The 27,437-nt window shown below is 30.4% G+C and overlaps 1 protein-coding gene across 1 annotated transcript; it reads right to left on the bottom strand.

The window, feature by feature from the left end:
• Positions 1-770: 770 nt before the first annotated feature.
• LOC111287963 (L-tryptophan--pyruvate aminotransferase 1-like) lies at positions 771-3,635 on the bottom strand. The gene is made up of 5 exons (XM_089758869.1): positions 3,399-3,635; positions 2,807-3,113; positions 1,689-1,969; positions 1,312-1,613; positions 771-1,212 (listed from the first exon to the last, which is right to left on the bottom strand). The coding sequence occupies exons 1-5, from the start codon at positions 3,503-3,505 to the stop codon at positions 1,013-1,015; spliced, it is 1,197 nt and encodes a 398-aa protein (XP_089614995.1). The 5' UTR covers positions 3,506-3,635; the 3' UTR covers positions 771-1,012.
• Positions 3,636-27,437: the final 23,802 nt, after the last annotated feature.

Below are 27,437 nucleotides of genomic sequence, written 5' to 3'. Positions count from 1 at the left end.
ATACTCAATCCGCGTCAAGATCCACACATGGACTCGAACTTGATCCAACCTAGTGGTGAGTTTTTTTTTTTTCTTTTTTGATTTTATTTTTATTTTGATTTTATTATTTTATTTTGTTTTATTTATTTTATGATATTATTTATTTATTTATTCTGTATTTTATTTTTTTGGAGAAATAAATAAATAATGGTAATAACATAAAATTAAAATAAAGGTAGGTTTACTAAAATGAAAATGAATAACATCTTAAAAATATACTTATAAAAAAATTGAATTAAGTTTATTTCTAAGAGCAAAATATTTCTTGAATTTCGTTAAAGTATTAGAATAATTCAAGAAATTATTTTTGTTACATAGAAAAAATAAAAAATAAAAAATAATAATAATATTTAAAGAGGACTCAACCCTGGACCTGGAGGCACAACTTAGCTGCAAAATAAAGCTAAAAAAATTTAATGAGTTAGAACATCATGATACTGAGTAATTATTTGCAACATTAGGAAAGATGGCATGTATTTGTCTCCTTTGTCTCTGGAAACAGATGAAACATGAAGATATCGTGATAACAAATTTGTCCATTAAGACACCATTTTCTTATCCACCTCTCCTTCAAGATCTGTATCTTTGCCTCTTTGGACAAGTTTAAAATTGCCTTATTGGCTTGCCTCTATCGATATTCTTTTTCAACTTACCTGAACCCAACTCAATACGAGTTGGGTATGTAAACTGCCAGAATTAAGTTCATCAATTCATTTTTTTTCCTTAAAGTACTACCACGGAAATATTTTTTATCAAATTAACATTATAATTAAGTAATTACAGAAATATGGAACTATCATATATAGAATCAACTATTTAAAGTTTAAACAAAAAACCCTTTTATTTAAGTTTAAACAAAAAGTCCTTTTATTTATCTCCTACATACATCTGTTCAATTTCCACGTACCATGTGGTTTAATCGGGCATGTACACCTGCAACGATCAAAGGATTTTGCTTTTCGCCCCCTGACGATTAATAATTTCCATTGGTGGTCCCTTTGATTGCTGATAACCTCTCCAATAAAAGGTTAAACTCGTCATCAGAACTCAACATGCTAATCCTAGTATACTTTGATCCAACACCAAACTTCGTCCCGCCCCTCGTCACTATCTTATGTTCTCTTAAGAGATTGTCACAGTTCAAGCCCTCCTTGCTCTTCAACCATGCATAGGCTGTATCAGAAGAAGAGACCAAGAAAAAAAAAGTTTCATCAATATTGAAATTAGTGTGCAAATGATGCCCGCCATTAATTGATTTTTATGGTGCATTACCAGGATTATGATCAGTGTATTCGCCGCTGAAGTTGCAGTAGTCTGGCGAGTACTTAGGCAGACTGAAAACTCCATTGCGTTTAACCACTTCCCGCAGCTTTTCCCATCTTTCAGACATGAGGTGCTGTCCATATTCAAAGAAATTTTCTTCTTTGTTAGGCCCAGAATTCAGGCAGTCGTCGCTGATAACTCCTAGAATCTTGGCAGCCCGGAGTTGGGATTCTTTGGATACCCCAATGCTGTTAAGCTCTATGAACTTCACCATCTTTGTTGCAATTTCTTTATCTTTAACAATAACCCAGCTGCAGAATAAAAAGGTTATAAATTAAGTGGTCAAGATTTTCTTGATTAATTATATCATGGCAGGAGATTCTTACCCAATGCGAGAACCAGCATGTCCTGTGGCTTTGGAGAAGGTAAAAAGCATAACATCATAATCAGCCCTACCAGTGATGGGGGTGTATTGAGGCCAATAGTAGGCCAGGTCGTGAATAAGTTTGCCACCTTTACGATTCACCACTGCTCCTCGAATTGCACCGTCAGGGTTGTTGGGTGAAGTGACCACCTCTATGTAAGGCCCATCTTTATTAAAGGAGTATGCATCACCTGCCCATTTGTACAGCCCTGAACGCAGGAACTCCGTCTCCTCTGGATATGACTGCAACCAAGGTAAATTTTAGTCAGCAGAGGTTAAAATTTCATGCATGGATGTAAGCTTTTGAAGACATAAAACACATTAGAATGTGCAAAGAAAGCATGTTAAAGATCATTTACAATATTATTTTATTTGTATAAGAGGATTCCATGGTTTTCGGGAACCGTAAATAACATGCTAAATGTCTGCTTTTATATCTCAAAAACTGCTCAAAATTTATATGGTTGAGTCCATCACTAATAAATCCTAGTGCCTGCTAATTCCTGCTTGATGCAGCTGATTGAACTTGGCACGTAAATCAATGTCATTTTCTCGTAAATTGGTGCAGAAAATGCCAAAAGTGACACTTTACTCCAAGTTTGGAACCAGACCGTAGAGGATCTGGGTTTGAACCGCAACATGCTTCAAAAACTAGTCATGCCTATGTTACCATGTTCGCCCTAAGATCCAAAACAATGCTACATGCACATGTTTGGTAGTTGTTTCTAAATCCTATGTGGTTAATGGAAAACATGATTGTCACTTTGTCCCATTTCGTTCTCAGTAATTTGTCTATATTCCCTTTGACAACAAACGTTCCCCATGTCATTGAAAAATGGAACCAATTGCTTTAATGGAAAAAGTTTTTCGGAGATTAAACATGTAGAAACCCGCAACGCGGAAAACAGTGGCTCTTCCCTCAATTAAAGAGTAGAGCCTAATAAATGCAACAGGAGAAGTGCAAAACATTGATTTGACTAAACTGAGTAGTAGTGTTAAAATGTTAAGATATACATATATAAAAAGTCAAATCTCTGAAGTCAACCAATATCAATGATTACAATTGTATCAGAGGCTTACAGAGTAGAAAGGGGCAGCAGCTACCACACTGATGGGCTCAGGCTCATTAGGAGAAGAGAGAGCATAGAGCAAAGCATGGAAAAGCTGGGTCGAGCCAGTCCCTACCACGATGAATCGATCATCGTCAGCTATTGCATTCCCGACCACGCCATGCAATCTCCGAATGGCATGATCAAGCTCCGGCATCAAAAACCAGCACAGATTCCCCGGGTTGCTGAAGTAGCTCATCAAATCATTGCCAGAAATCACCATTGAACACCTGTCTCCCAACTTCCTCCAGTATGACTCGTACATTGTAGGATCACCACTGTTGAAAATTTCATCATCGTATAAATTATCAATCATTTGGACTGGCAATAAACTGAAAGCTATTCAAAACCCGAAACCCAAACCGCAAAATATATCTATATCATATTTCATTGCATTGCATGCATCAATCAAAGCAGGATTTGTAAGCCAACAAAATTGGAGTGTTTAGTATAACCAAATAAAATGGAATATTAATGTAGCAGTCACACTCACAACCACCCATGGAAAGGGAAAAAAAGAAGAAAATAATTGCTAGAGAAATCAACGAAGGCAATGGACAAACCGAGCAAAGTTGATGACAGAGTCGGAGGAGAGAGTAGGAGGCGTCTTTTTGGCAGAGGAAATGGTGGATTTGGTAGCGGTAACCGCATTATCAATGCCGACCACCATCTTGGCTTCTCTAAAAGTGATTGTAAAATTACTTTTCTGCCAGTATATATTATAAAGGGACCTATCTCAGGGAAGACTTGTGGAACGTGGAGATGGGTATATATAGGGGGAGGAAATGCTGGAGTTTGGAAGGTGCATGAACCCTAACTCAGAGTTTTTTCCCAAACTACTACACTTTGAAACTTTATTTCCCTGACCAGTGTATTTTTAAACTTAATTCCTAAGCAAAGTTACTCTAACTTACCTTGGCTCCCATATCAGCATACTTTTTCCATGTCAATATCTCATATTAATTAAATAAAAATAATTTTATTTCTACTTATCTACAACAATTGCATTCTTATCTTTGTCAAAATAATCTCTATCTCATTCTATTTTTTTACTCCAAAATCAATCTCAAAATCCATATTTCTCTGTCTTATCCTATTTTTTTACTCTAAAATCAATTTCAAAATTCATATTAATGATTACATACCCCCGTAAAGATGTATTATCTTTGTCACAATAATCTTTATATATCATTCTATTTTTCTTACTCCAAAATCAATTTCAAAATACATATAAATGATTGCATATCCACATGAAGAAGCATAACTTGAATAACAGTAAAATAAGAAACTACAAAACTTGAAAAGCAGTAAAAATGAAATCACCAAACCTAGATTCTATTTGCCTCTAAAAAAAAAACTTATTTATTTTGATGATATAACCTCTTTTTTCCCCAATTTCTTGTTTCAATTCTTTAATCTTTCAGCTCTCGGTAATTTGAAGTTGTTGATTTTAAAATCCTACAAAAAAGAATTGTCATTTTGAAACCATCTTCTCCTGATGCATAGGTTCCTTTTTAGATGAGAAACGTGCAAAGTGGACAACACCATGTTGGATTCTTATGGCAACCAAACTCATCTCCAATATGGGAATCAAACACATGGACACACATGTCTTTTTCTTCCGCAATGAACTTATTGTTATGTTTTGGTTTGATTCTAAATTGTCATAAATTTTTTTTTAAATTTTTTGATGAATAATTGCCATAAACAAAAATTCTCTAATGAATGCAAATCAAAGCTTATTCTTTTTTTTTAAAAAAATTTTTGGAATAATATATTTTTGTCTCGTAAATTGAAATCTAAAGCAAAAGTATTGACTTTGGAGAATGGTTATGTGAAAATAAAAAAGATGAATGTATATGTTATAGGCGTACAAGAGAAAAACATGATGTAAATAAAAAGGAAGATGAGGTGGAATAAAATGCTGACATGTAAATTAGTTGACTCAAAATATCTTTATTTTAAAATAAAATTTAAAAATACCCTTATGAAAGAAATAAGATTAAAAAGTAACTTACTTTGGGAAAAAGCTCTTAATTTTGGTTTCCCACAAAATTGTTGGATACTCTTTCAAGAGAACCAAACAAAAAAGTCCTTAAAAGGCAAAAAATCTCGGAATCACAATGACTGTATCTAAAGTTGTACTTACTATATATGCTACACAAAACCAAAGTCTAAAGTGGACCAAATCATGTTCTCGAGTAAATTAAAACTAGAATTCTAACTAAAAAAAGAAGCTATAATTGGTTTTTCTTTTTATATATTTAAAATTGTTTCATATTGAATTTTGATAACTAAATGCTCTGGAACTAGACTCGGTTTATTATAGTAACTGTTAGAAAATTTAGGGAATGAATAATGAAAACAGAAAATAATAATTAATAAGAAATTAAAATGAGCTTGAGTAATGTAGAACATTTACCATAAAACTTATAATTCTTTTTACCAAATACATAACAAAACTTCAAAAAATTTTGAACAGAATTAGTGAAAAATATACTTTTAAAATGTTGTTTATATAATTGATGAAAACACCATTCTTTACTTTTAAGAACTTTTTTAGGGAAACTAAAATGGTTTGTCACAAATAAGTATTTCCACCAATCAATTTACTTTTAAGAACTTTTTTTATTTTTGATTCTTAACGCATGGGTTTTGAATAGCAAATTCATGGTTATATTTGTTCCCATAATATCTTTCAAACAACTAATCAAACATTATTAGAAAGTAATTATTAGATTGAAGTGCCAATAATGATTGCAATTGAAATGGTGGTATCATTCAACTAACAACAAAGTAACTAGTGGTAGAATTTGAATAATAAAATGTTAGATCTAAATTAATCTACTTCTCTATGTATTAACAGATGTGTTGCAGAAAAAAAAAAAAACACGTATATAATGAACCCTCGATTGAAAGTAAAGGAAATAATAACTTCAATCACATTTTGTAATTTTAAAGGATGAATAACATCTGCAATCTCTAAATTTTTATTTAAATTTTATTTTGATTTTTTATTTTTAAAAATTTTTAACTGGATTCTCAATTATTCAAAATTACCTTATTTTAATTATTCCATCTATAAAACTATCTATAATGACAATGAATGTTAGTTGGTATCACATTATAAGGTCAACTGACATCTCATATGATAGGGGAGAGATTAAAATAAAATTTTCTCAAAATTTAAGGATGAAAAAAGAAATTATCTCAAAATTTTATATATTTCATATATGTTTTATAAAATATTAAATTTAAAATTATAATTTTATATTTTGCTTGTAATATAATTTATTAGTTATATTTTTTTATCAATTCAAATAGATTTTTAACAATTAAAATTAAGTTAAAAATAAAATATCTTTTAAAAATTCAACATTATTGTAAAATAAAAAAATTATTGTCTATTAAAAATATTATTTTACTCATAAATCATAATAAAAAATATTATTTTTTACCCAAAAATATATTTTTAAAGTAGTAAATATCTTTTATTTTCCTTTTTTAAATATATTTTACAAAAAATAAAAAATAATTAAAGAAACAATTGATTTTTATATATTTCAAATATATTTTATAAAATATTGTAATTTTAAATTTTTTAAAATTTTTATTCTAAAATTATTTATAAATAATATAATATTTTAATAATAAATAGAATTTTAAAAAATTAAAATTAAGTTAAATTTTCAACACAATTTTTTAAAAATTATATATAATTTTAAAAAATTAAGTAAAATTTTCTATGTTGGTTTTAGAAATTAAATAAAAATTCCATATTGTTTAAAAATATTATGTAAAAATTTTTATATAATTTTAAAAAATAGATTTATTAATCTACTTTAAAAATACATTTTCTATCCAAAAATCTAATTTGAATCTATGTTTTCTTTTTTATAAAACATATTTTATGAAATATATTTAAAAAGGAAAAATAAAAGAAATTTAATATTTTAAAAAATAAAATTTGTTAGATAGAAAATAATAAGTTTTATTATGATTTATGAGTGAAAAATATTTTTAATACAAAATTTTTTTTAAAATGTATTTAAATTTTTAAAAAAGAAATTTGAAAATTTTGACTTCATTTTAAATTTGAATATCTATTTTTTATTTAAAACAAAAAAAATTAACTAATAAGTTATATTACAACAAGAGATATAAAAATATAATTTTAAATTTAATATTTTTTAAGATATGCATAAAATATATAAAATTTTGAAATACTTTCATCCTTAATCCCTAAGCTTTGAGAGAAATATACTTTGGTTCCTCCTTGCCACCATGACTGCTAATTGATGTCATTAGAAGGTATTAATTGGCATTTAACGTCATTTTAGACAGTTTTATAAATAGAAAGAGCAAAGTAGGATAATTTTGGGTAATTGAAGATCCAATTAGAACTTTTTAAAAATTAGAGACTAAAGTAAAATTTGAGTCAAAACATATAGACTATAAATGCTGTTAACCCAAAATTTTAAATTATACTTTAATTAGATTGCATTATATCCAACCTTTTTACATTTCATTTGTCATAATGCGAGGGTTCGAAAACCAATTGTATAGATAGAATTTTAAAATTAAAACAAGTAACTACCACCAATCTTTTTTGGTAGATGTAATTGCTCATCTAAGAAAACTTATCGTTTTAACAAAATTTTAAAATTAATTAAAACTTATTACTAAGATAGTTTTTAGTCTATGGAAAAAAAATGAGTCTAGAAGCATTGTAATGTTTGGGGAAGGATTAGCACCCCATAATATTCATTTTAAAACGATAATAATTGATCACATATTACCCATTGTGTTGATAAAAAAAAGTCTTAGCTTTAATATTTAAAATAATTTTTTTAATTTTATTTATTTTTTTTGCAAAATTCTTTTAAAATATTTTGTTTAGGAATAAAATAAAAATCTTTTGTTTTAAAATTTTTTTCTAAAGTCCCCAATATCTAGTCGAAATTTCAAAAAGTATTTCTTCACTTGGAATTCTCATAATAAACCTTAAAATCTGATATAATATATCTTTATAAAAAATAACTATTGAGAATCCCTCCAATATCTAGATAAGATCTAAAACATTATTTTTAACTTAAGAATATTGACTTTTTATTTCTAAAAAATCAATTTTTCAAATATTTATTTTAGCTATTTCACTCTTATTACCAAGAAGTACAATGCATATGATCAAATATGAAATGAATGATGCGAACAAAAATCAAATAACAACAACAATCAATTTTATTCCACTCTTTTCAAATATTTTATTTTTAGGTCTTTTTCATTATCTCTTTAATCAAATATTTAGAAATAAAAATTTTTAGTGATGAAAATTTTCTTTAATTCCCTAATATTTAGGTAAATTTTAGGAAAATTGATCATTTGTTTAAAAATCTTATACTAATTTTTTAAAATAAAAATAATATTTCTTAGTAGAAATAAACATTTAAATTTTTCCAATATCTAGACAAGATTTCTAAGGTCATTTTTACTTAGAAATATTATCTTATTTTTTTGAAAAACATCTCTTTTTTTTTCTTAAAAAAATCAATATTTTCCCATACCACTTTTATTATTAAGAAATAAAATGCATGTGTTGCAATATGGGATAAAAACACAAATAATTCAAATGAATAAATGATGAAAATAAAAAAATAAAATGATATAAATAATCAAATTTATTTCTAATCTTGCAAACTTTAATTTTATTATAATTTTTTTATCATCCTTTTATTTTTTCTTCCAAAGAATATTTAGTTACAAAAATAAAAATCTTTAGTGTTGAAAATTTTTATTTAATTCTCCGATATATAAGCAGAATTTAAGAAAATTATTCTTTCACTTTAGTAATTTACATGATAATTTTTTAAAAACAAAGATAATATTTTTTTATTAAAAAAATTTCTAAAATTTGTTCCAATATCTAAGTAAGGTCTCAAAATTATTTTTACTTAATGATTATGTTTTTTTTTTTTTGTAAAATCTTCTATACACATATGATTATTATATATTCAAATTCATATTTTTATTTTTTTATTTTGAATACATTGATCTAGTAGGCTGGTATAACTTATTTGTTGAATTAGGTATGATGTCTGATGATAAGTTGGTATCTATTATTTACACTTGGATATTTGTGAATTATTTTACTATTTAAATATATATTATGGAGTACGGAATGGATTAAAGACATTATTACTTTTTGAAGTTATTGTTTAATGTCTTCAGTGAAACATCTAATATGAAGGTAAGAGACTTGAACTTGATATAGCGTACTTTATATTATGTAAATATGTAATAAGGCATAAGCTACTAACTATTGTTTAGTCTTCAGTGTCTTAGGAATTTAGTAGTTAGTCTTACTTGGCTAATTCTTAATTATAACTTGTGAGTTGTAAATGATGGATAGTTCATAATTGTTTATTGTTTTAGTCATGTTTTCATGTATATTCGTGTTAATCGTGTATATTTATATATATATATGAGTTATTTGTATTTATTTGTATCTTGTTTAAATAGATTAATTATACATATGTTAATTGTGTCATGTCACGTGTAACACATATATTAAACATGTTGTATCTATGTTTAGGATTTAAACACGATTTATAATTTTTTTTGTGTTGTGTTTTAATAATTCGTGTCTTATATATGTCAAATATGACGCGAAAACACAAATTGCTAGGTCTACATCAAACAATATTAACAAGCATTAAAATAAGTAAACATAATGTTATGACAAGTTAAATAAACAAAAAGGAAGAAAAATATGCCTAAATATTGCGTAGGTGTGAAAGCCAAATTTTGGCACCTAATTCCTTATGGTGGACTATGGTTCAGGGCAAAAAATTGAGTTGGGTCGAGTTTACTACCTCTTATTAGGAGTGTAATTGATCGAGTTTGAGTCAATACAACATTAAGCTCGAACTCAAGCTCAACTTCAAATTCAAGGGTCAAAACTCAATTCGAGCTCGATCAAGTTTTTTTTTTAGCTCGAGCTCGACTTGAGATAGAAATTGATCTACTCAAGTTCGTTTGATTAAGCTCGATTAACATGTGAAAATAAGTTTAATTCTTATATTTGATAAAAGCTTGATTATTTGTGCTTGAGCTCGAGTTCAAAATATTTTATTAATTAAAATAATTAAAATATATTAAAATATAAAAACTCAATTAGGCTCATAAGCTACTCAAGTTGAGTATGCTTGAACTTAGTTTGATCGATAAGTTAAGTTACTTAAGTTTGAGCTTGACTTAATAATAACTAAACTGAATTTAAGTTTTATTTGAGTCAAACTGAAGTACCTTATAAGTACTAATGTATTATTTGCACATTTACCTCTTACCATTTCCTCTTTTCTTCAACCATTAAACCTAATTTTTTTCTAGTTCGTTTCATCTTTTTTTTTTTTTGAAAAAAACTTCATCTCTTTTAAAAAAGCCAACATACCCCCAAAAATCAAATTCTAACAATCTTATCATTGTGGCACCACCGTCTACCACCAGCGGCCAAAGTTGATCGATGTCTTTTTTAGCCCAAATTTTCACCAAATACCCTCATCGATGCTCTTGTCATAGATCTAAGCTTGAATTTTCCTAGTCTTGCCTCCAAACTCATGGACATTAGACAAAAGCCCAAAACTTCAAATTGCTAGAAAACCCTATCTCAATCTTTGATCTGATTAAAATCGAAGTGTGTCCTTCTTATCCCTTTAATCTTCTTTTTTCTCCATTCGAATTTTCCAAAAGCCTCTCATCGTCATGAACTACCACAATGTTACTCATTGCCAATGTCACTATTATTGTCGATAGTGGCGCTATTTTTCCTTTTCAAATTCTAATGCACCTCAAAACCCCAACTTTTCTTTTACTTTTCAAATTATGCTTGTTGCTACTATTTTTTTTTACTTTTTTTAATGATTGGGTTCATCCTTTTGAAAATGACTATTGCTGTTATTTGTTTTTTTGGCTTTTTGAGTATAGGATTTTTATGAAAGTTAAGGATTTTTTATTATTGGTTTTTTGTGAAACTTTATCTTTTTCTAATGGTAATTGTTAAGAAGGGTAAGAGGTAGGGAAGTTAATGATGGTGGTCAACAGTGGGGTGGCTTTCAATGTGTAGTATGGAGTTTAATAGAGCGATAATGAAGGAATTTTGGTGTTAATTAGTAGTAGTGGGTTTTGGTGATGCTCTTGGTTGGGTGGTTGCATAGGGATGGATTTTGTGGGGCTTGCTTAGCAATTCGATTGATTATAGCAAAGGATGAGTTTGGGTAGATTTTCTTTGAATTTTTGCTCATTTCCCTCAAGTTGTGTTTGTGTGAAAAAAAATGGATTCTTATGTAAAAAGTAAGGAAGTTGATAATGGTGATTAGCAATAGGGTGGCTTTTGGTGGGTAAAGTGGAGTTTGATAAGGGCAACAATGAAGGAATTTTGGAGTTAACTGCTAGTTATGGGTTTTCATAAAGCTTTTGCTTGGGTGGTTAAAGGGGGTGAATTTTGTGGTGTTTACTTGGCAGTTTGGCTATGGCAGGGATTGGGTTTGGTTAGATTTTCTTTGAATTTGTACTTTTTTCTCTCAAGCTATGTCCCCTTTTATGTGGAAAAAATAGGTTCTAATAAACCCATTGTTTTGATAACATGAGGTTTTTTTTTTTAGTCATGTTGTAGAGGTAGTAATGATTATTATTTTGAAACTGCAAATTTGTTAGCAAAAACTTGGGTTTTAAGGCCTTTGATTAATCCATGTTAAAAATGAATGGGGTAAAATGTGAGGGGAAAAATATAAAATTGAAAATGGTGGTGATAAAGTTGGGAAAAGATAAAGATGACATAAGGAGAATAAAAAAGTGAAGGGAAAGTTGCTACCATAGCAGTCGACCCACTTATATTTCTTTTATCTTTTTGTGAATTTATTTCTAATTTTTAAAAATATTTCAATTGATTAAATTAATTAAGTCTAATAAAATGAAATTAGGCCTTAAAATTGAATTTGGGCTTAAAATTAGATTTTAGACTTTTATTGGACCTTTATGCAACATTATCGAAAAATAATTAATTCAAAACAAGACCCAAACTAGCCCAATTTAGTAAATCCATTTAAAATGTTAAAACAAGCCCAAATCAAAATGCCCTAAATCAAGTATAAAAATAGAACAAACTTAAATTATATAAATAAAATTAAGTGTTTATAGCAATACACTTAGGTAATGTTTAGTATTGGGTGATCACTTCAAAAATTATGATGATTTACACATGGTGATTAGATCAGTGTGTTTAGTAAGAACTCAAAAATCCTATGTGGCGGTGAGCTTTGATCACTAAAAGTGATCAGATCATTATTTTGGAGAATAATCTAATTCCCATACAAAAAGCTAAAAAGCTTTTTTCACTGATAAGAATTGATAAGTAAAATTAACAATAATAAATTTTACTCATTTAATATATGAATTAAAAACTTGTCGTAACAGTTTTGTGTCCATCCGATGAATTTGAAAACAAAATAAGAAAATAACGGAGTCGTCACCAATCTTTTTTGGCTAGGTGCGATTGGCCACCTACTAAAACATATCATTTTCATAAAATTTTAAAATTAATTAAAATTTATTAAAAGGATAATTTTACGGTCTGCGAAACAGTCTGGGTTCGAGAGTCGGTTACGTGTGGGGAAGGATTAGCATCCCTACAGCACATATTAAAAACAATACCAATTAACAACGTGTTATCTTTTGATTTTGATAAAAATAGTCCAATTTTCGGTGTTTTTTAAAAAATAATTCTTGATTTTTTTATTTTTGGAAATTGATTTGTTTGGTTTTATTTTAAAAATTTTATTATTCAAATTTTATTCGAGAAAAATAAATTAGAACCTTTTTTATTGAAATAATTCTCAAAATACTCCAATACGTTTGTAATAATAGAAGAACTCTTTCTCACCTAGAGATTTCTTAGGCATTATTTCTCGAAATAACTTAGAATCTCATCTTTGGAGGTCCGAATTTACTTTTCGTAAAAAATTATGTTATGTATGCAATGCAAATAATAACATGTTGATGCACACATTTTATTCTTTTTAAAAAATTTTATTAATTATTTTATTTTTAATTTTGAAAAAAAAAAGAATTTTTATTGTATTGAAGTTTTTCTATAAATATTCCAATACACTGGTAATATTTAAAAAAAATCTTCTCACTTAGGGATTTCTTAAAGTATCTCTACTCGAAATACTTTTGGAATCCTATCATTGGATAAAATTTTCTTTTTTCTTATTTATATTATTATTTTTTAATATATTAATTAATTTTTATTTATTGTTAGCAAAAATAAAATTTTTATTGTATTGAAAACTTTTTATAAATACTCAAATATACTGGTAGTATTTAAAAAAAATATTCTCACCTAGAGATTTCTTAAAACATCTCTACTCGAAATACCTTTAAATCCCATCATTAGATAAAATTTATTTTTCTTATTTTTTTATCAATATTATTATTATAAAGTTTCATTATTTTTCATTTTATTATATTTTAAATTTTATTTTAAAATTAACAAAATTATAGAAATTTTAACGACAAAAAAAAATTATTTTAACAAATTAAATATTTTAATATGCATAAATATTATAAAAATAATACATAAAAAAATTTTAAAAAAATTTTTTTTTACCTGAATTGGACCGGTCAACGGTCCGATCAACGCGAGTCTGGTCAGATTGATGACTCGGTTTGGTCTAGTGGTTCATGGACGATTCGATTCTGGTGTCAACGGTTTAACGGTGGTCTAGTCAAGTTCACCTGAATCGGTCTGGGTCTGAGGATGAGTCAGGTAATCGGGTCGGTTGCGCAGACCCCGGGTTAGGTCACGGTTTGACGCGCAGATCCTCAGAGTCTAAAACGACGTCGTTTTGGGCATTAGTGAAATGACGTCATTTTGGTTTTTGGCCACTTATATAAAATTAAAATTTTTTTTCGATCATTTCTTCTTCTCCTTACAAAAAAATAACCATTTTGTTTGGAAAGATGAAACATTGAGCAAATTTTTTTTCTTTTTCTTGTCGACAGAAAAGGGCTCCTCTAAACAGAGGTTCAATAGATATTTTTAAAATTTTAAAAGGCTCATCTTAGCAGAGGCCCAACAACTTTAAAAATTTCATATGAAAAAGCTTCTCTCAACAGAGGCTCAATAACTTTAAAAATCTCTCATCTTGAAAAAGTTCCTCTCAGCAGAGGCTCAACAACTTTAAAATTCTTATCTTGTAAAAGCTCCTCTCAATAGAAGCTCAACAACTTTAAAGATCTCTCATCTTGGAAAAACTCCTCTCAGCATAAGCTCAACAACTTTAACTTTAAAAATCTGATCTTGGAAAAGCTCCTCTCAACAGAGGCTCAACAACTTTAAAATTTCATCTGAAAAAGCTCTTCTCAGTAGAAGCTTAACAACTTTAAAATTTTATCTTGGAAAAGCTCCTCTCAGTAGAGGCTCAATAACTTTAAAAATCTCGTCTTTAAAAAGGTTCCTCTCAGTAAAGGCTAAACAACTTTAAAATCTAATTTTGGAAAGAGCTCTTCTCAGTATAGGCTCAACAACTTTAAAAATTTTCATTTGTTTTCAAATTTGAGTTCTCATCTTTGAACAAGTAAATTTTCATCTTTTGAATTCTTTTGTTTGATCATTGTCTTTACCAAAATCTTGTTTTTCATTAAGAAATGGAAATTTTCTATCTTTGTTATAACTTCTCATAGATGCATGTACTGAGTGCTCTAAATGCAATGCATGTAATGTAATCAAAATTATGCATTGTAGCAAAAAGGTTCTCGAAATCTCTTACTTTTTACTTCTTTTATCTCAATTCTCAACAATTGCTATATAACCAATATGTTCTTAATTTCTGACCATTTTATTCTTCATTTTTCTTCTTCTAAAGTTTGCAACATCAATGTCTTGTCATGCTTTTCTCATTATTTTTCATTTGCCTTCGTCAACTTTAAACAGTAATGTTGAGATCTTTCATGTTTGTTTTTCTTTGCATCATTTTAAGTTCAAGACAACCAAAATGCAATCACACATTTCACCTATTTGTACGATGAATAAAAATATCAAATGAGAAAAAAAGAATGGACAGGACAGGCATTGTTTTCAAAGAAAAAATAGCATATTTCATTATATGGCGAAGTGTTTGAGAGTTGAGACAAAGGTGTCCAAAGAATGATCATAAGATAATCATGAACAAAATATTCCCAGATTCTTTTTCTAAACCTAAATCAGATGACTTCCTTGATTTTTCAGAGTTCGTCAAACTATACTTACCCTTATGTTATGGGATTTTCTTCAATGATGCTTTTGTTTCATATCCAGGTCACCTTTTCAGGTTTTCAGCTTAAATAAGTTAACATTTTTTTTTCTTTTTTTTAAGCAAAATATTTTTTTATAGCATTTAAATTTATTGAGGTAGGTAAATCAGCTCCATCCATCTCTGTCAAAATCAATGCCCTATCAGAAAATACCTTTTTCACCACATACGGGCCTTTCCAATTTGGTGTACATTTTTTTTTATTATCAAGTTGATTTGGAAAGATTCTTTTTAGCACTAAGTCTCCTTCCTTAAAGCAACGGGGATGAATTTTCTTGTCATGTGCTCTCATCATCCTCTTTTGATATAATTCACCATGATAAAGTGCTGACAGTCTTTTCTATTCAACGAAATTTAACTGCTCATAGCGATTCTGAACCCATTCTGCTTCCTCTAACTTTACCTTCATTAGGACTCTCAGTGAGAAAATTTCCACTTCGACTGGTAGCACAGCTTTCATTCTATATACCAAAGAGAATGGCGTGGCCCCAGTAGATGTTTGGACTGATGTTCTATAAGCATACAAAGCAAACGGTAATTTCTCATACCAATCTTTGTAAATATCAATCATTTTCTCCAGGATTCTTTTGATACTCTTATTCGCAGCCTCTACTGCACCATTTATTTTTGGACGATACTGTGTCAAATTACGATATGGATCTTGAACTGAGTGCATACTTTATTTATTATTTTGTTGTTTAAGTTTTTGGAATTATCAAAAATAATTATCTCTAGAAGCCCATATCTGTATATTATCTCTCTTTTTATGAATTTACATACCACAGATCCGGTCACACTAGCATATGATGTAGTTTCTACCCATTTGGTGAAGTAATCAATCATCATAAAAATGAATCTATGCCCATTTGAAGCTTTTGGAGTGATGGAACCAATGACATCCAGGCCCCACATAGAGAATGGCCACGGAGGAGCCAGAACGTTTAATGTTGATAGTGGACCATGAATATTGTCAGCATAAATCTGACATTTATGACATCTCCTAGCATAATCAATACAGTCGCCCTTTATTGTCAACCAATAATAGCCAGTCGTCATAATTTGTCTAGCCATCGTACGACCATTTGCATGTACCCCACAAACTTTATCATGCACTTCTTCAATAATCTTCTTTGCTTCAGCTGATTTACACATCTTAAAAGCACTTGATCTCGACCTCTTTTGTAAATGATATCTCAATCAATGAAGAAAGTCATAGTCAATCTTTTGATAGTCCTCTTATCATTTTCTGTTGTATGTTCTGGGTATTACTGACTTTTAATGTATTGCATGATATCATGATACCATGGCCTCCCATCAATTTTTTTTCGACACTTGAGCAATGTGCCAGTACATCTTTCACATCCAGCTTGATGGGTTAGATTTCAGTATTTGCATCTATTTTAATCATTACAGCTAGAGTAGCCAATGCATCAGCAATTTGGTTTTCCTCTTTGGGTAGATGCTTAAATTGAACTTCTTTAAATTGCTTGACCAACTCAGAGATGTATTTATGGTACCGAATCAACTTAAAGTCTCTTGTCTCCCATTCACCTCGTAATTGATAAATAACTAAAATTGAATCTTCAAACACATTTAACATTTTGATCTTCTTTTCAATTGTTGCTTGTAGAGCCATAACACAGGCCTCATATTTAGCCACATTGTTTGTGCAATTGAAATTTAACCTGACTGTGATGGGGTAATAATGCCCATCAAGAGATATCAAAATTACTCTAATAACATGCCCCAAAGAATTAGCAGCTCCATCAAAATACATCTTTCATGATTTTTCAACAGGTTCATTTTTTTCAATAGCCATCACATCCTCATCAGAAAAATCTAATTTCATTGGCTCATAATCTTCGACTGCACAATCAGCAAGGAATTCAACTATTGCACTCCTTTTAATAGCCTTTTGAGTCACATAAATAATATCATATTCTGAAAGCATAACTTGCCATCATGCTATTCTCCCTGTCATTAGGGTTTTTCGAAGATATACTTAATAGGATCCAGCTTTGCTATGAGCTAAGTAGTGTGATAAAGCATGTATTATCTAAGCCTTCGAGCTGTCCAAGTTAATGCACAACACATCTTCTCTAATGGTGAATATTTGAACTCGTAATTAGTGAATTTCTTACTCAAGTAGTAAATTGCTCGTTCTTTCTTATCAGTTTCATCTTTTTGTCCCAGCACACATCCCATTGAATTTTCATGCACTGTCAAGTACAAAATCAAAGGTTTTCCTAGCATTGGTGGCACAAACATAGGTGGATTTGACAAGTATTCTTTAATCTTATCAAAAGCTTCTTGGCATTCATCATTCCATTGTCCTGGATCCTGGTTTCTGAGAAGCTTGAAAATAGGATCACACTTATAAGTGAGTTGAGAGATGAAGCGAGCAATATAGTTTAATCTCCCTAAGAAACCTCATACTTTTTTTAAGGTATAGGGAGGAGATAAGTTTTGGATGGCTTGTATCTTATCTGGATCAACTTCGATTCATTTTTCACTGACCACAAAGCCTAATAATTTTCCTGATTTGGCTTCAAATGTACATTTGACAGGATTCAATTTCAATTGAAATCTTTTCAACCTATCAAATAGCTTTTTAAGATTGACTACATGATTCTCTCTTTTACAAGATTTTACGATCATATCATCTGTATACACTTCTATCTCTTTATGCATCATGTCATAAAAGAGAGTCACCATTACTCTTTGATAAGTAGTACTAGTATTTTTTAACCCAAAAAGCATGATTTTATAACAAAATATTTCCCACATGGTTACAAATGTGGTTTTTTCCATATCATCTTGAGCCATTTTGATCTGATTATAGCTTGAGAAATCATTCATAAAGGAAAATGTGGAATGCCTAGCAGTATTATCTACTAGAGTATCGATATGAGGCAAAGAAAAGTTATTATTGAGACTTATCCTATTTAGGTCTCGATAATCGACACACATTCTCACTTTTCCATCCTTCTTAAGAACTGGTACTATGTTGGCTACCCATTCAGGATATTTTGCCACCTCCAAAAATCCTGCATCAAATTGCTTTTTTATCTCCTTTTTAATTTTTAGTAGCATCTCTGGTTTTATGCGCTTTTGCTGTACTGGTTTAAATTCTGGTTTCAAAGGTAACTTATGTTTTATAATATCAGTACTGAGTCCTGACATATCTTAGTAAGACCATGCAAATACATCTATATATTCTCGAAGTAGCTTTTCTAGCTTTTGCCTTTTAGTTAATAAAAGAGATGTACCAACTTTGGCCACTCTTTTATTTTCATCATCTCTCAAATTTATTGATTCGATAGTTTTTTAGTGGGGTTCAATTGGCTTATCTTCATGTTCCATTAATTTTAACAAACATGAGGCAGTATGTAATTATCTGAATCTTTCTCATTATCAAGTTCATCAATATGAATTAAGTTTTCAAAATTAAATTCAAGATTATTGTCATGATTATCTTCATGTTCATTATTTGAGACCCTGCAAAAGGGTAAGATGAAGAGAATATTGGCACACAAAAATAGAATGGCAAGAAAATGATGTAAAAAGCAAATGAAAAGAAAAATGAAAATGAAAATAATAAAAAAAATATGGATGCATCTTCTAAGTCTTTTATTAAAATGACAAACATAAAGACACCATAAAAGATCACCCAATGCTCATAAAAATAATTAAAGATTTAAAGTTTCATATTACTTTTCAAAAGTTTTAAAAACAATAGGTAGCTCTACTACTTTCCAGTTATTTAGCTCAAAATTTATAAGACAAGGGTGCACGAACAACTCTTCATCTCGACTCTTTTTTTCTTTGTCATTCACCATTTGAATGGCTAGCTCAGAAAACTTTTCCATGAATCTTGCATTTAGGGCTGTAGGTAGATCTAGGTAAATATATCCTTCCGAACGAAAAGAATCATAGAGGTATGGAATGATCATAAGCTCTGACTTCGGCTCATATCCCCCAAGATTAGCCATCCTCTTATTTTTCTTTTCATTCACCATTCTCACTTTGTCCTCTCTTGTTGGCTTATACCCTAAGTCAAATCTGTCTTTCTTGTCATGTATGGCTGATGGCTTCATGATTCCTTGCAGGTTTTTTCCAAGTTCAACTCCAGGTCACCATCCTATCTTGGTAAGTTGTTTGACAACTATTTTAGTTGTCATAGACAAGTGTGACGAATACAGTTTAGATCCTTCAGTCACATATGCTCTATTAGCAATCTCTAAAGATCTATATGAGCATTCTAGGGCTTCATCTGCTGCTTCTACGTAAGAAGTATTTACTGGTTAGGTGACCAATAAATCTTCTTTTCCTACTACACATATTAATTTTTCAGCAACAATGAATTTGACTTTTTGATGTAATGAGGATGGAACAGCACCTGCCATATGTATCCATGGTCTACCCAATAAGTAAACTGTATGAAAGAGAGATAGCTATAACTTGGAATTTCACATTGAAAGTGCACGGGTCAATTTGCAATGGTGTTTCGTCGAAGGCTCGAACTATCATATGACTAGGTTTCATATAAGATTCATCAACATGGAGTTTTATTAGAGTAGTCATAGGCATAACATTGATAGATGAGCCATTATCAATCAAAACTTTAGTCATTATATGACTCTTATATTTAACAGTAATATGGAGAGCCTTGGTATTTTCACGACCTTCAGAAAGAATTTTTTCATCATTAAAAGAGATATAGTTTGTAACTATCAGATTGCCAACAAGCTATTCCACATATTCAACACAAGCATTGTGAGACACATACGCTTGATTTAGCACTTTTAACAAAGTATTACAGTGTGACTCTAAGCTAAGCAATAGTGACAATAGCGAAATTTTAGCTACCATCTTGTTCAACTGTTTTACCACGCTATACTCATTATGTTTTATTAGCTTTAAGAATTCACAAGTTTTACTCTCAGAGATTGGTTTCTGAAATTCTTTTCTTGAGGCTGTGACAGGATTATTCTGACTTTTTTTTTCTTCTCCTACCTTTGCTTTCTCTTTTTTGACTTTCTCTAAAACTTCTAGAGTATAACATCTCTCACTTCGGGTCATGCCTCATACGTCTGTTATGTTTGCAGTATCTGGATTGACTATGACATCACAATCATACTTTCACAGTACTGTTTTATCATTCTGATATGGAAAAAGACTAAAAACTTTAATTGTCACCACTGATCGGGAGACTAACTTTTCTAGCTTCAATGTCAACTTTTCATCATAATAGATAGTTATTGGTCTACGTACAAACTTATTCTTTGAATCAATGGTAGACACTTTAGTTTTCACCAACTTTTCTCTCTATTGGTAAAACTCTATTCGACCCATATCCATCAATTTTTGCACCTCTTGACGAAATTGGTGATAATTCTCGATAGAATGCCCCAAAATACCTCTATGATAATTGTAGCTTTTAGTTGAATTAATCACTTCAGAGTAATTTTGAGGTTCTATTGGCTTCAACATGTCAGCTTTGACCAAGGCTTCAAACACTTTAACCATAGGAGTTTTGACCGCCTATCAACCAAAGCATTTATTGATGGCCTAGTATGATTCGGTAAAGGGTTTCTATTAACATTTGGAGTCCCTTGTTGGTTGGTATCAAAGTTTAATACCCCTTCATTGATTAACCCATGCACTTTGTGCTTCAAAGCAGTACAGTTCTCAATGGAATGACCTGGATTACTATAGTGATAATCACAATACAAATTGGGGTTATATTATTTGGGAAACAAAAGTTTCAAAGGTTCAACAATAACAGGAGCAAGTAAATGTTTCTCAACAAGTTAGGGATACAAATCTGTGTATGTCATAGGAATGAGATCGAAAGTGAATTTTTTTTAGGTATTTTTTGGGGCTCTTGGACCACTATTAGGTATCTATTCTGGTCTTATAGGTATAACAAGATGGTTATAGGAAGAGGTGAGTGTCTAAAAAGATGGCTAAAAATAGGATGGATAAGCTGGTGGTTGTAGTGGTTGATATGGTTGATATGGATAAAGGATGGATGTAATATTATTTACGGAAGGTAGTGGGTTTGGTAGATTGGTATAGAGTAAGACGTGAAATCTCTGAACTGTTGCCCCATATAGTTTACTGCTTGGGCTTCATTCTTTTTCTTTTTGGAAGCTCTACCTTTTTTTACTCCACTTGTCTCTCCTATATCAAGCTTGCCATTCTTTATAACACTTTCGATAATCTCACCTGATAACACCATATCTGTAAAGTTTTTGGTTGCATTACCTATCAATCTCTCATAGTATGGTGCTTTCAAAATATTCATAAATAAAACAGTTATCTCCTTCTCGGTAAGAGGAGGTTGGACTTGTGCAGCCATGTTTCTCCATCTTTATGCATACTCTTTGAAGTTTTCAATTACTTTCTTTTCTATACTTTGTAGAGATAGACAATCTGAAACCAGATTCGTGACATGCCGATATTGTGTAAGAAATACCTTTGTAAGCTCTTACTAAAAATAAATACGAGTCTTATCTAATTGAACATACCATCTAGCTATAGAATCTGTAAGACTATCTTGAAATATGTGTATTAATAACTTCTCATCGTGAGCATGTGCTGTCATCTTTCGATAATACATAGTGATATGGGTCATCAAACATTTTGTGCCATCGTATTTTTTAAATTCAAGGACCTTGAATTTAGGTGGAATGACCACATCAAGGACTAAACAAAGCTCGGTTGCATCTGTGAAATCATAAAAATTCATTCCTTCCATTTCTCTAAGCCTTTCTTCTAATAACTTCATTTTTTTTTGCACTATTATCTTTCACTTTCTCATATATCTTTATCTCTAGCTTTTATCTTTCTTTGGGATCACCCAAATTAGGAATTAGGATTGGCTCGGGTGGTTTTTCCATCATAACAGGATTAACAAAATTTTGAAATTGTCTCAGAGTAGGTGTTGATGTCATTCCTGGATAAGGATGGGGATATCCACCAAGAATAGAAATTTGTACTCTAGTTCATTGAGAAGGTTGAGTCGGTTGTGGCTCAAATCCTGAAAGGTAAACAGGATCCATCATGTCTGGCGATTGCTCTTGAAAGCTGAGATTTTCTTCTACTACTTTTTCGTTGTCAAGTTTCCTGAGCATATCCATTATTGTACTGAAATCCCCTCTTAGTTCTTCTTGAGCTTTCTTGATTCTCTCAAATCGCCTAGTCTGTTCTTGTTCCATAATTCTTGTTTGAGTCTTAGTGTTGTATGAATGGCGAGTGGGTTGAATCAAAATTTTTGAAGGGCAAGCTATTCTTGAAACTTTATTACCATAAAATTTTTAAAAAAATCAAAATGTCATGTATTGAAAATTTTATTTTTTTTGAAATTTTTTTGTTTTAAAAAAAAATGGTGCAAATGATGCATGAATGCAAGTAAAAAAATTTGCTCCTGGATAAATTTCAATATTAGAAATTTTCATTGATTCCATACAACTTTAATTACATGAGATTTATCATCCTAGAATTATATCCATAGAAGCATTTGACTTGCTCATAATGGTCTTTTACCTCGCCTAGAAAGTTTACTAGGTGCTGTCCATATTCCCCTACAGGATTGACTTCTTGTCTTAATGCTTCTACCTTTTCAACCATCTCCCATGCCTTTTTTATTGCTTTACAAACCTGACTGGTTATGTGCTCTATGTACTATTACCTCTCTAAACTTTCTGCTTTTCACATCATGTGAGCATCTCTTTCTGAATTACATGTGAATATCCAATCTTTTTCCTTTCTATGCCACTCATCTATCATTACTGAAATATGGTTCTTGTGATATTGCAGTTGTAGCTCCAACCCTTGGATTATCTGATGAAATGATTTTTTCTCATTTAGTACTTCAAAGTGCTTTCTTTTCCTTTTTTGTAAGCATGGCTTTCAACTTTTCCTTTTCCTTTTGGCATTCCACCAATCTTGCTGAGGTTGTAGAGTATAACCCCTTCCAATTATGACATTCTTGAGAAATTCTAGTGGTCTCCTCTTGCTTTTCTTGAGCTTTGCCTTTCCATTAATTTATTTCTTTTTGAAGCTCATCCACTTCGTGTTGCCAACTAAGGTAAGACTTAGTGACTTTTTTAGTTTTGAATTGGATTCGTAACCTTTTATTTTCCTGGTGTAGATCTTTCAAATCACTATTAGCCACATCTCATTTTTTTATGATTTTTTCTAATATGTTCTCTTGTATCTCTGCTTCATACATTAGTTATCCCACCTTCTCACGAAGTCTCAAATTTTCTCTTTTCATTTCTTTTTTTTTTAGTTTCTAATTTTTTTTTACAAGCTCAACTTCTGATAATTGAACTTCTATTAAAAGATTAGCTGATTGGTGTGAACTATCATCAGGAGAGACTACTATGTCTCTAGGTCGCCATGTTTTTCAAATATGGTAATCAATAGTGACTTTGTCGATGAGAGGCCATAATCTTATTCTTCGTATTTTCTTCCATGCTTGGATTAACTACTCCGAGGTTTTCGGTAAATTCGGTTTCCCGTAAATGAATTCCACTTGGGCTAAGCCATGAGTGGCATGAACAAATTGTTTTGCACCAAATTACCTAAGCACCATCAACGGAGCGTAACTTACAATACCCCATAATCCTAACAACGGTATCCACGGCTCATTTCCTCCATGATACAACAAAGGCACTCAAGGCATCCAAGGTGTCATCTATTCAATTTCATCATCGGTAATCTTTCGTAAGAAAAGGACCCATTCTTTTTTAATTTTCAATGTTGGCCATTGACTCTTGCAAAACTCTTCAATTGGTGCTTTGTTTCATAGATATGGCTTTGAAAATGCACTATTCTCGCATTTAAAATGACTTCTAACCCACACATATAATAGAAGTGCACATCCTATGAATCATCCCTTTTCATTTCGTCGACAGAAATTCAATGATCGAATGGTTTCTGCTAAGACTGTTGGTGCAGAATTAATTGCTTGGGTTTCAATTTGCTCGAAAAAATCTACCACAGTTATCTCAATGTAACCCAAAGTTTTTGGAAAGATTACCATGCCATACAATGATAAAGCAAACACAACCATGCCTTTATCATCATTTAAATGCTTCTGAATGAAGTTTCGAAGAAAATCCTAACGAATGCCGAGATGTTCACCTTTAGGCTTCGCAAAGGAATCAATGGTTTTCATTTTATCCCATATAAGCTTGGCCAACTTTTTACGATAACCTGATTTTGGCTTTTGGGTGAATACTTTATCTAGACACTGTATTTTTATCCCGAGCAAAATTGAATACTCTTCAATAGTTGGCATCAAATCTTTTCGATTAAAAGTGAAGCATCTATAGGATAGATCCAAAAATTGTATAGCTACCCTTATCAATTACTCATCGATCACTACTAAAATGAGGGATACAATCTGCCCATACATATTTTCTACAAGAAGGTAGACGAGGCTGTACCTAAGATTGGTTTCCTAGGCTTATTACATGCTAGGTTTGGATTGACACGTATCTAAAGGTTCTCAAATTATTTCTCACTATCATCCATGCTGGACTAGTAGGGACCCCGATCCTCACCCATTACAGACTACGAACGAAAAGGGTTCAATTTAAGTGAAAGTATTTCGCTTGCCATTACAAAGGCTATCACCTCACGAGGGCATAGGTACTTTACTTCCTCTTATAAGGGACAGAGCTCGGGTATAAAGCTCATGCATGAGATGTAGCATGTCATTGTGTGTGCAAATGTATCTTAATTTATTGAGAGTAATATATAAAATAAAGTATAAAAAAAACATAGTAAAAGAAATGTGTGTGAACTTTTTTTTGTTTTTGATTTTTTTTTGTTGAAAATGAAAAATAAAAATCTAAAAAATCAATTAGGACTGTTTAAATCAAAATTTGAGGATAACACGTAGTGAATTTTGGCCTGACTCTTAAAAACAAATGGCTATCCCCAATGGAGTCGCCATGCTGTCGTAACGATTTTGTGTCCGCCTAATGAATTTGAAAATAAAATAAAAAAATAATAGAGTTACCACAAATCTTTTTTGGCTAGGTGCGATTGGCCACCTACTAAAACATATCCTTTTAATAAAGTTTTAAAATTAATTAAAATTTATTAAAAAGATAATTTTACGATCTGTGAAATAGTCTGGGTTCGAGAGTCGGTTACTCATGGGGAAAGATTAGCACCCCCACAGTGCCCGTTAAAAACAATATCAATTAACAACGTGTTATCCTTTGATTTTGATAAAAATAATCCAGTTTTCGATGTTTTTTAAAAAATAATTATTGATTTTTTTATTTTTGGAAATTGGTTTGTTTGGTTTTATTTTAAAAATTTTATTATTCAAATTTTATTCAAGAAAAATAAATTAGAACCTTTTTTATTGAAATAATTCTCAAAATACTCCAGTACATTGGTAATATTAGAAGAACTCTTTCTCACATAGAGATTTCTTAAGCATCACTTTTTGGAATACCTTAGAATCTCATTTTTGGAGGTTTGAATTTACATTTCGTAAAAAATTATGTTATGTATGCAATGCAAATAATAACATGTTAATGTACACATTTTATTCTTTTTCAAAAATTTTATTAATTATTTTATTTTTAATTTTGAAGAAAAAAAAGAATTTTTATTGTATTAAAGTTTTTTTATAAATATTCCAATACACTAATAATATTTTAAAAAAATCTTCTCACTTAAGGATTTCTTAAAGCATCTCTACTCGGAATACTTTTGGAATCCCATCATTGGATAAAATTTCCTTTTTTCATATTTATATTATTTTTTAATATATTAATTAATTTTTATTCATTGTTAACAAAAAGAAAATTTTTATTGTATTGAAAAATTTTTATAAATACTCCAATAACTGGTAGTATTTAAAAAAAATCTTCTCACCTAGAGATTTCTTAAAGCATCTCTACTCGAAATACCTTTAAATCTCATCATTGGATAAAATTTTCTTTTCTTATTTTTTTATCAATATTATTATTATAAAGTTTCATTATTTTTCATTTTATTATATTTTAAATTTTATTTTAAAATTAACAAAATTATAGAAATTTTAACTACATAAAAAAATTATTCTAACAAATTTAAATATTTTAGTATGCATAAATATTATAAAAATAATACATAAAAAAATTTTTAAAAAAAATTTACCTAAACCGAACCGGTCAATAGTCCGATCAATGCGGGTTCGATCGGATCGACGGCTCAGTTCGGTCTAACGGTTCAAAGACGGTTCGATTTTGGTGTCAGCGATTTAGCGACAGTCTGGTTCGGTTCACTTGTACTGATCTAGGTCTGAGGATGAGTCGGGTAATTAGGTCGGTTGCGCGGACCCCGGGTCGGGTGATGAGTCGAAGCGCGGATCCTCAGAGGCCAAAACGAGATCGTTTTGGGCATTAATGAAACAATGTCGTTTTGGGTTTTGGCCGCTTATATAAAACTAAAATTTTTTTTCAGTCATTTCTTCTTCTCCCCATAAAAAAAACTTTCCCTTTTCTCTCAGACGAAAAAAAACCAAGGGATCGACCGGTAGTTGTCGTCACCGCATCACCGTCGCCGTTCGTCAATCACTCGTCGCCGTCACCGGTGGTCGAAAAATCTAAAAAAAACCTCAAAAAATCCTCTTCGTCCCCTTAAACACAAATCTGGGCTTGGTTTCACCCGAAAGTATCCCAAACGACCCAGATCGACCTTCAAAGTTTCTGCCAAAATTTTTTTATGTGTTTTCTTGGTTTACCTTTTTTGTGTGTTTTTGTAGGTATATTTTGGTACTGGGTTCCAAGGGACTATTTCTGTTTTTTTTTTTATATAGAAAGCTCTGTTTTTTTGTAATTTTTTTTGGTTTTTTTTCTCTTTCTTTGTTTGTAGATAACAAGCTCTATTTATAGAGCTTTTTGGAATTCAAATCCCAGATCTTCTGGGACTTGAATCTCATTTTTTTCAACTGAAAATTCACGCTTGTCATGCGTGATAGGTGGCTTGTCGGTCGACCGCTAGCAGCTAGCGATGGTGATTTTGGACTTTAGAGATTGTGCATTTAATACACTAGATTTGAACTGGATAAGGAAGAAGAAAAAGGAAAAACAAAAAAAAATAAAAAAATAAAAAAAAATATTAAATAAATAATAATAATAATATGGTGTTTACAAAACTTATTACGTCTTCAAATTATAATTATTTTATATTATAATTTTTTATATTTTCAAACTTTCATTACAAGAAGTTCAA

This window comes from Durio zibethinus, chromosome 4 (assembly GCF_047325235.1).
Source record: "Durio zibethinus cultivar Kanyao isolate XHJ-2024 chromosome 4, ASM4732523v1, whole genome shotgun sequence".
NCBI classification, from domain to species: domain Eukaryota; kingdom Viridiplantae; phylum Streptophyta; class Magnoliopsida; order Malvales; family Malvaceae; genus Durio; species Durio zibethinus.
Note: the sequence above shows the minus strand (reverse complement) of the source record. Positions and strands in the feature narration are given on the sequence as shown.

What these genes read in the sequence shown, in the direction of transcription:
- LOC111287963 (XM_089758869.1), bottom strand. Translation starts at nt 3,505, where the DNA reads ATGGTGGTCGGCATTGATAATGCGGTTACCGCTACCAAATCCACCATT. An exon ending in TCTGTCATCAACTTTGCTCG is followed by an intron (nt 3,114 to 3,398) that starts GTTTGTCCATTG and finishes AATTTTCAACAG; the next exon opens with TGGTGATCCTACAATGTACG. An exon ending in CATGCTGGTTCTCGCATTGG is followed by an intron (nt 1,614 to 1,688) that starts GTAAGAATCTCC and finishes TTTATTCTGCAG; the next exon opens with CTGGGTTATTGTTAAAGATA.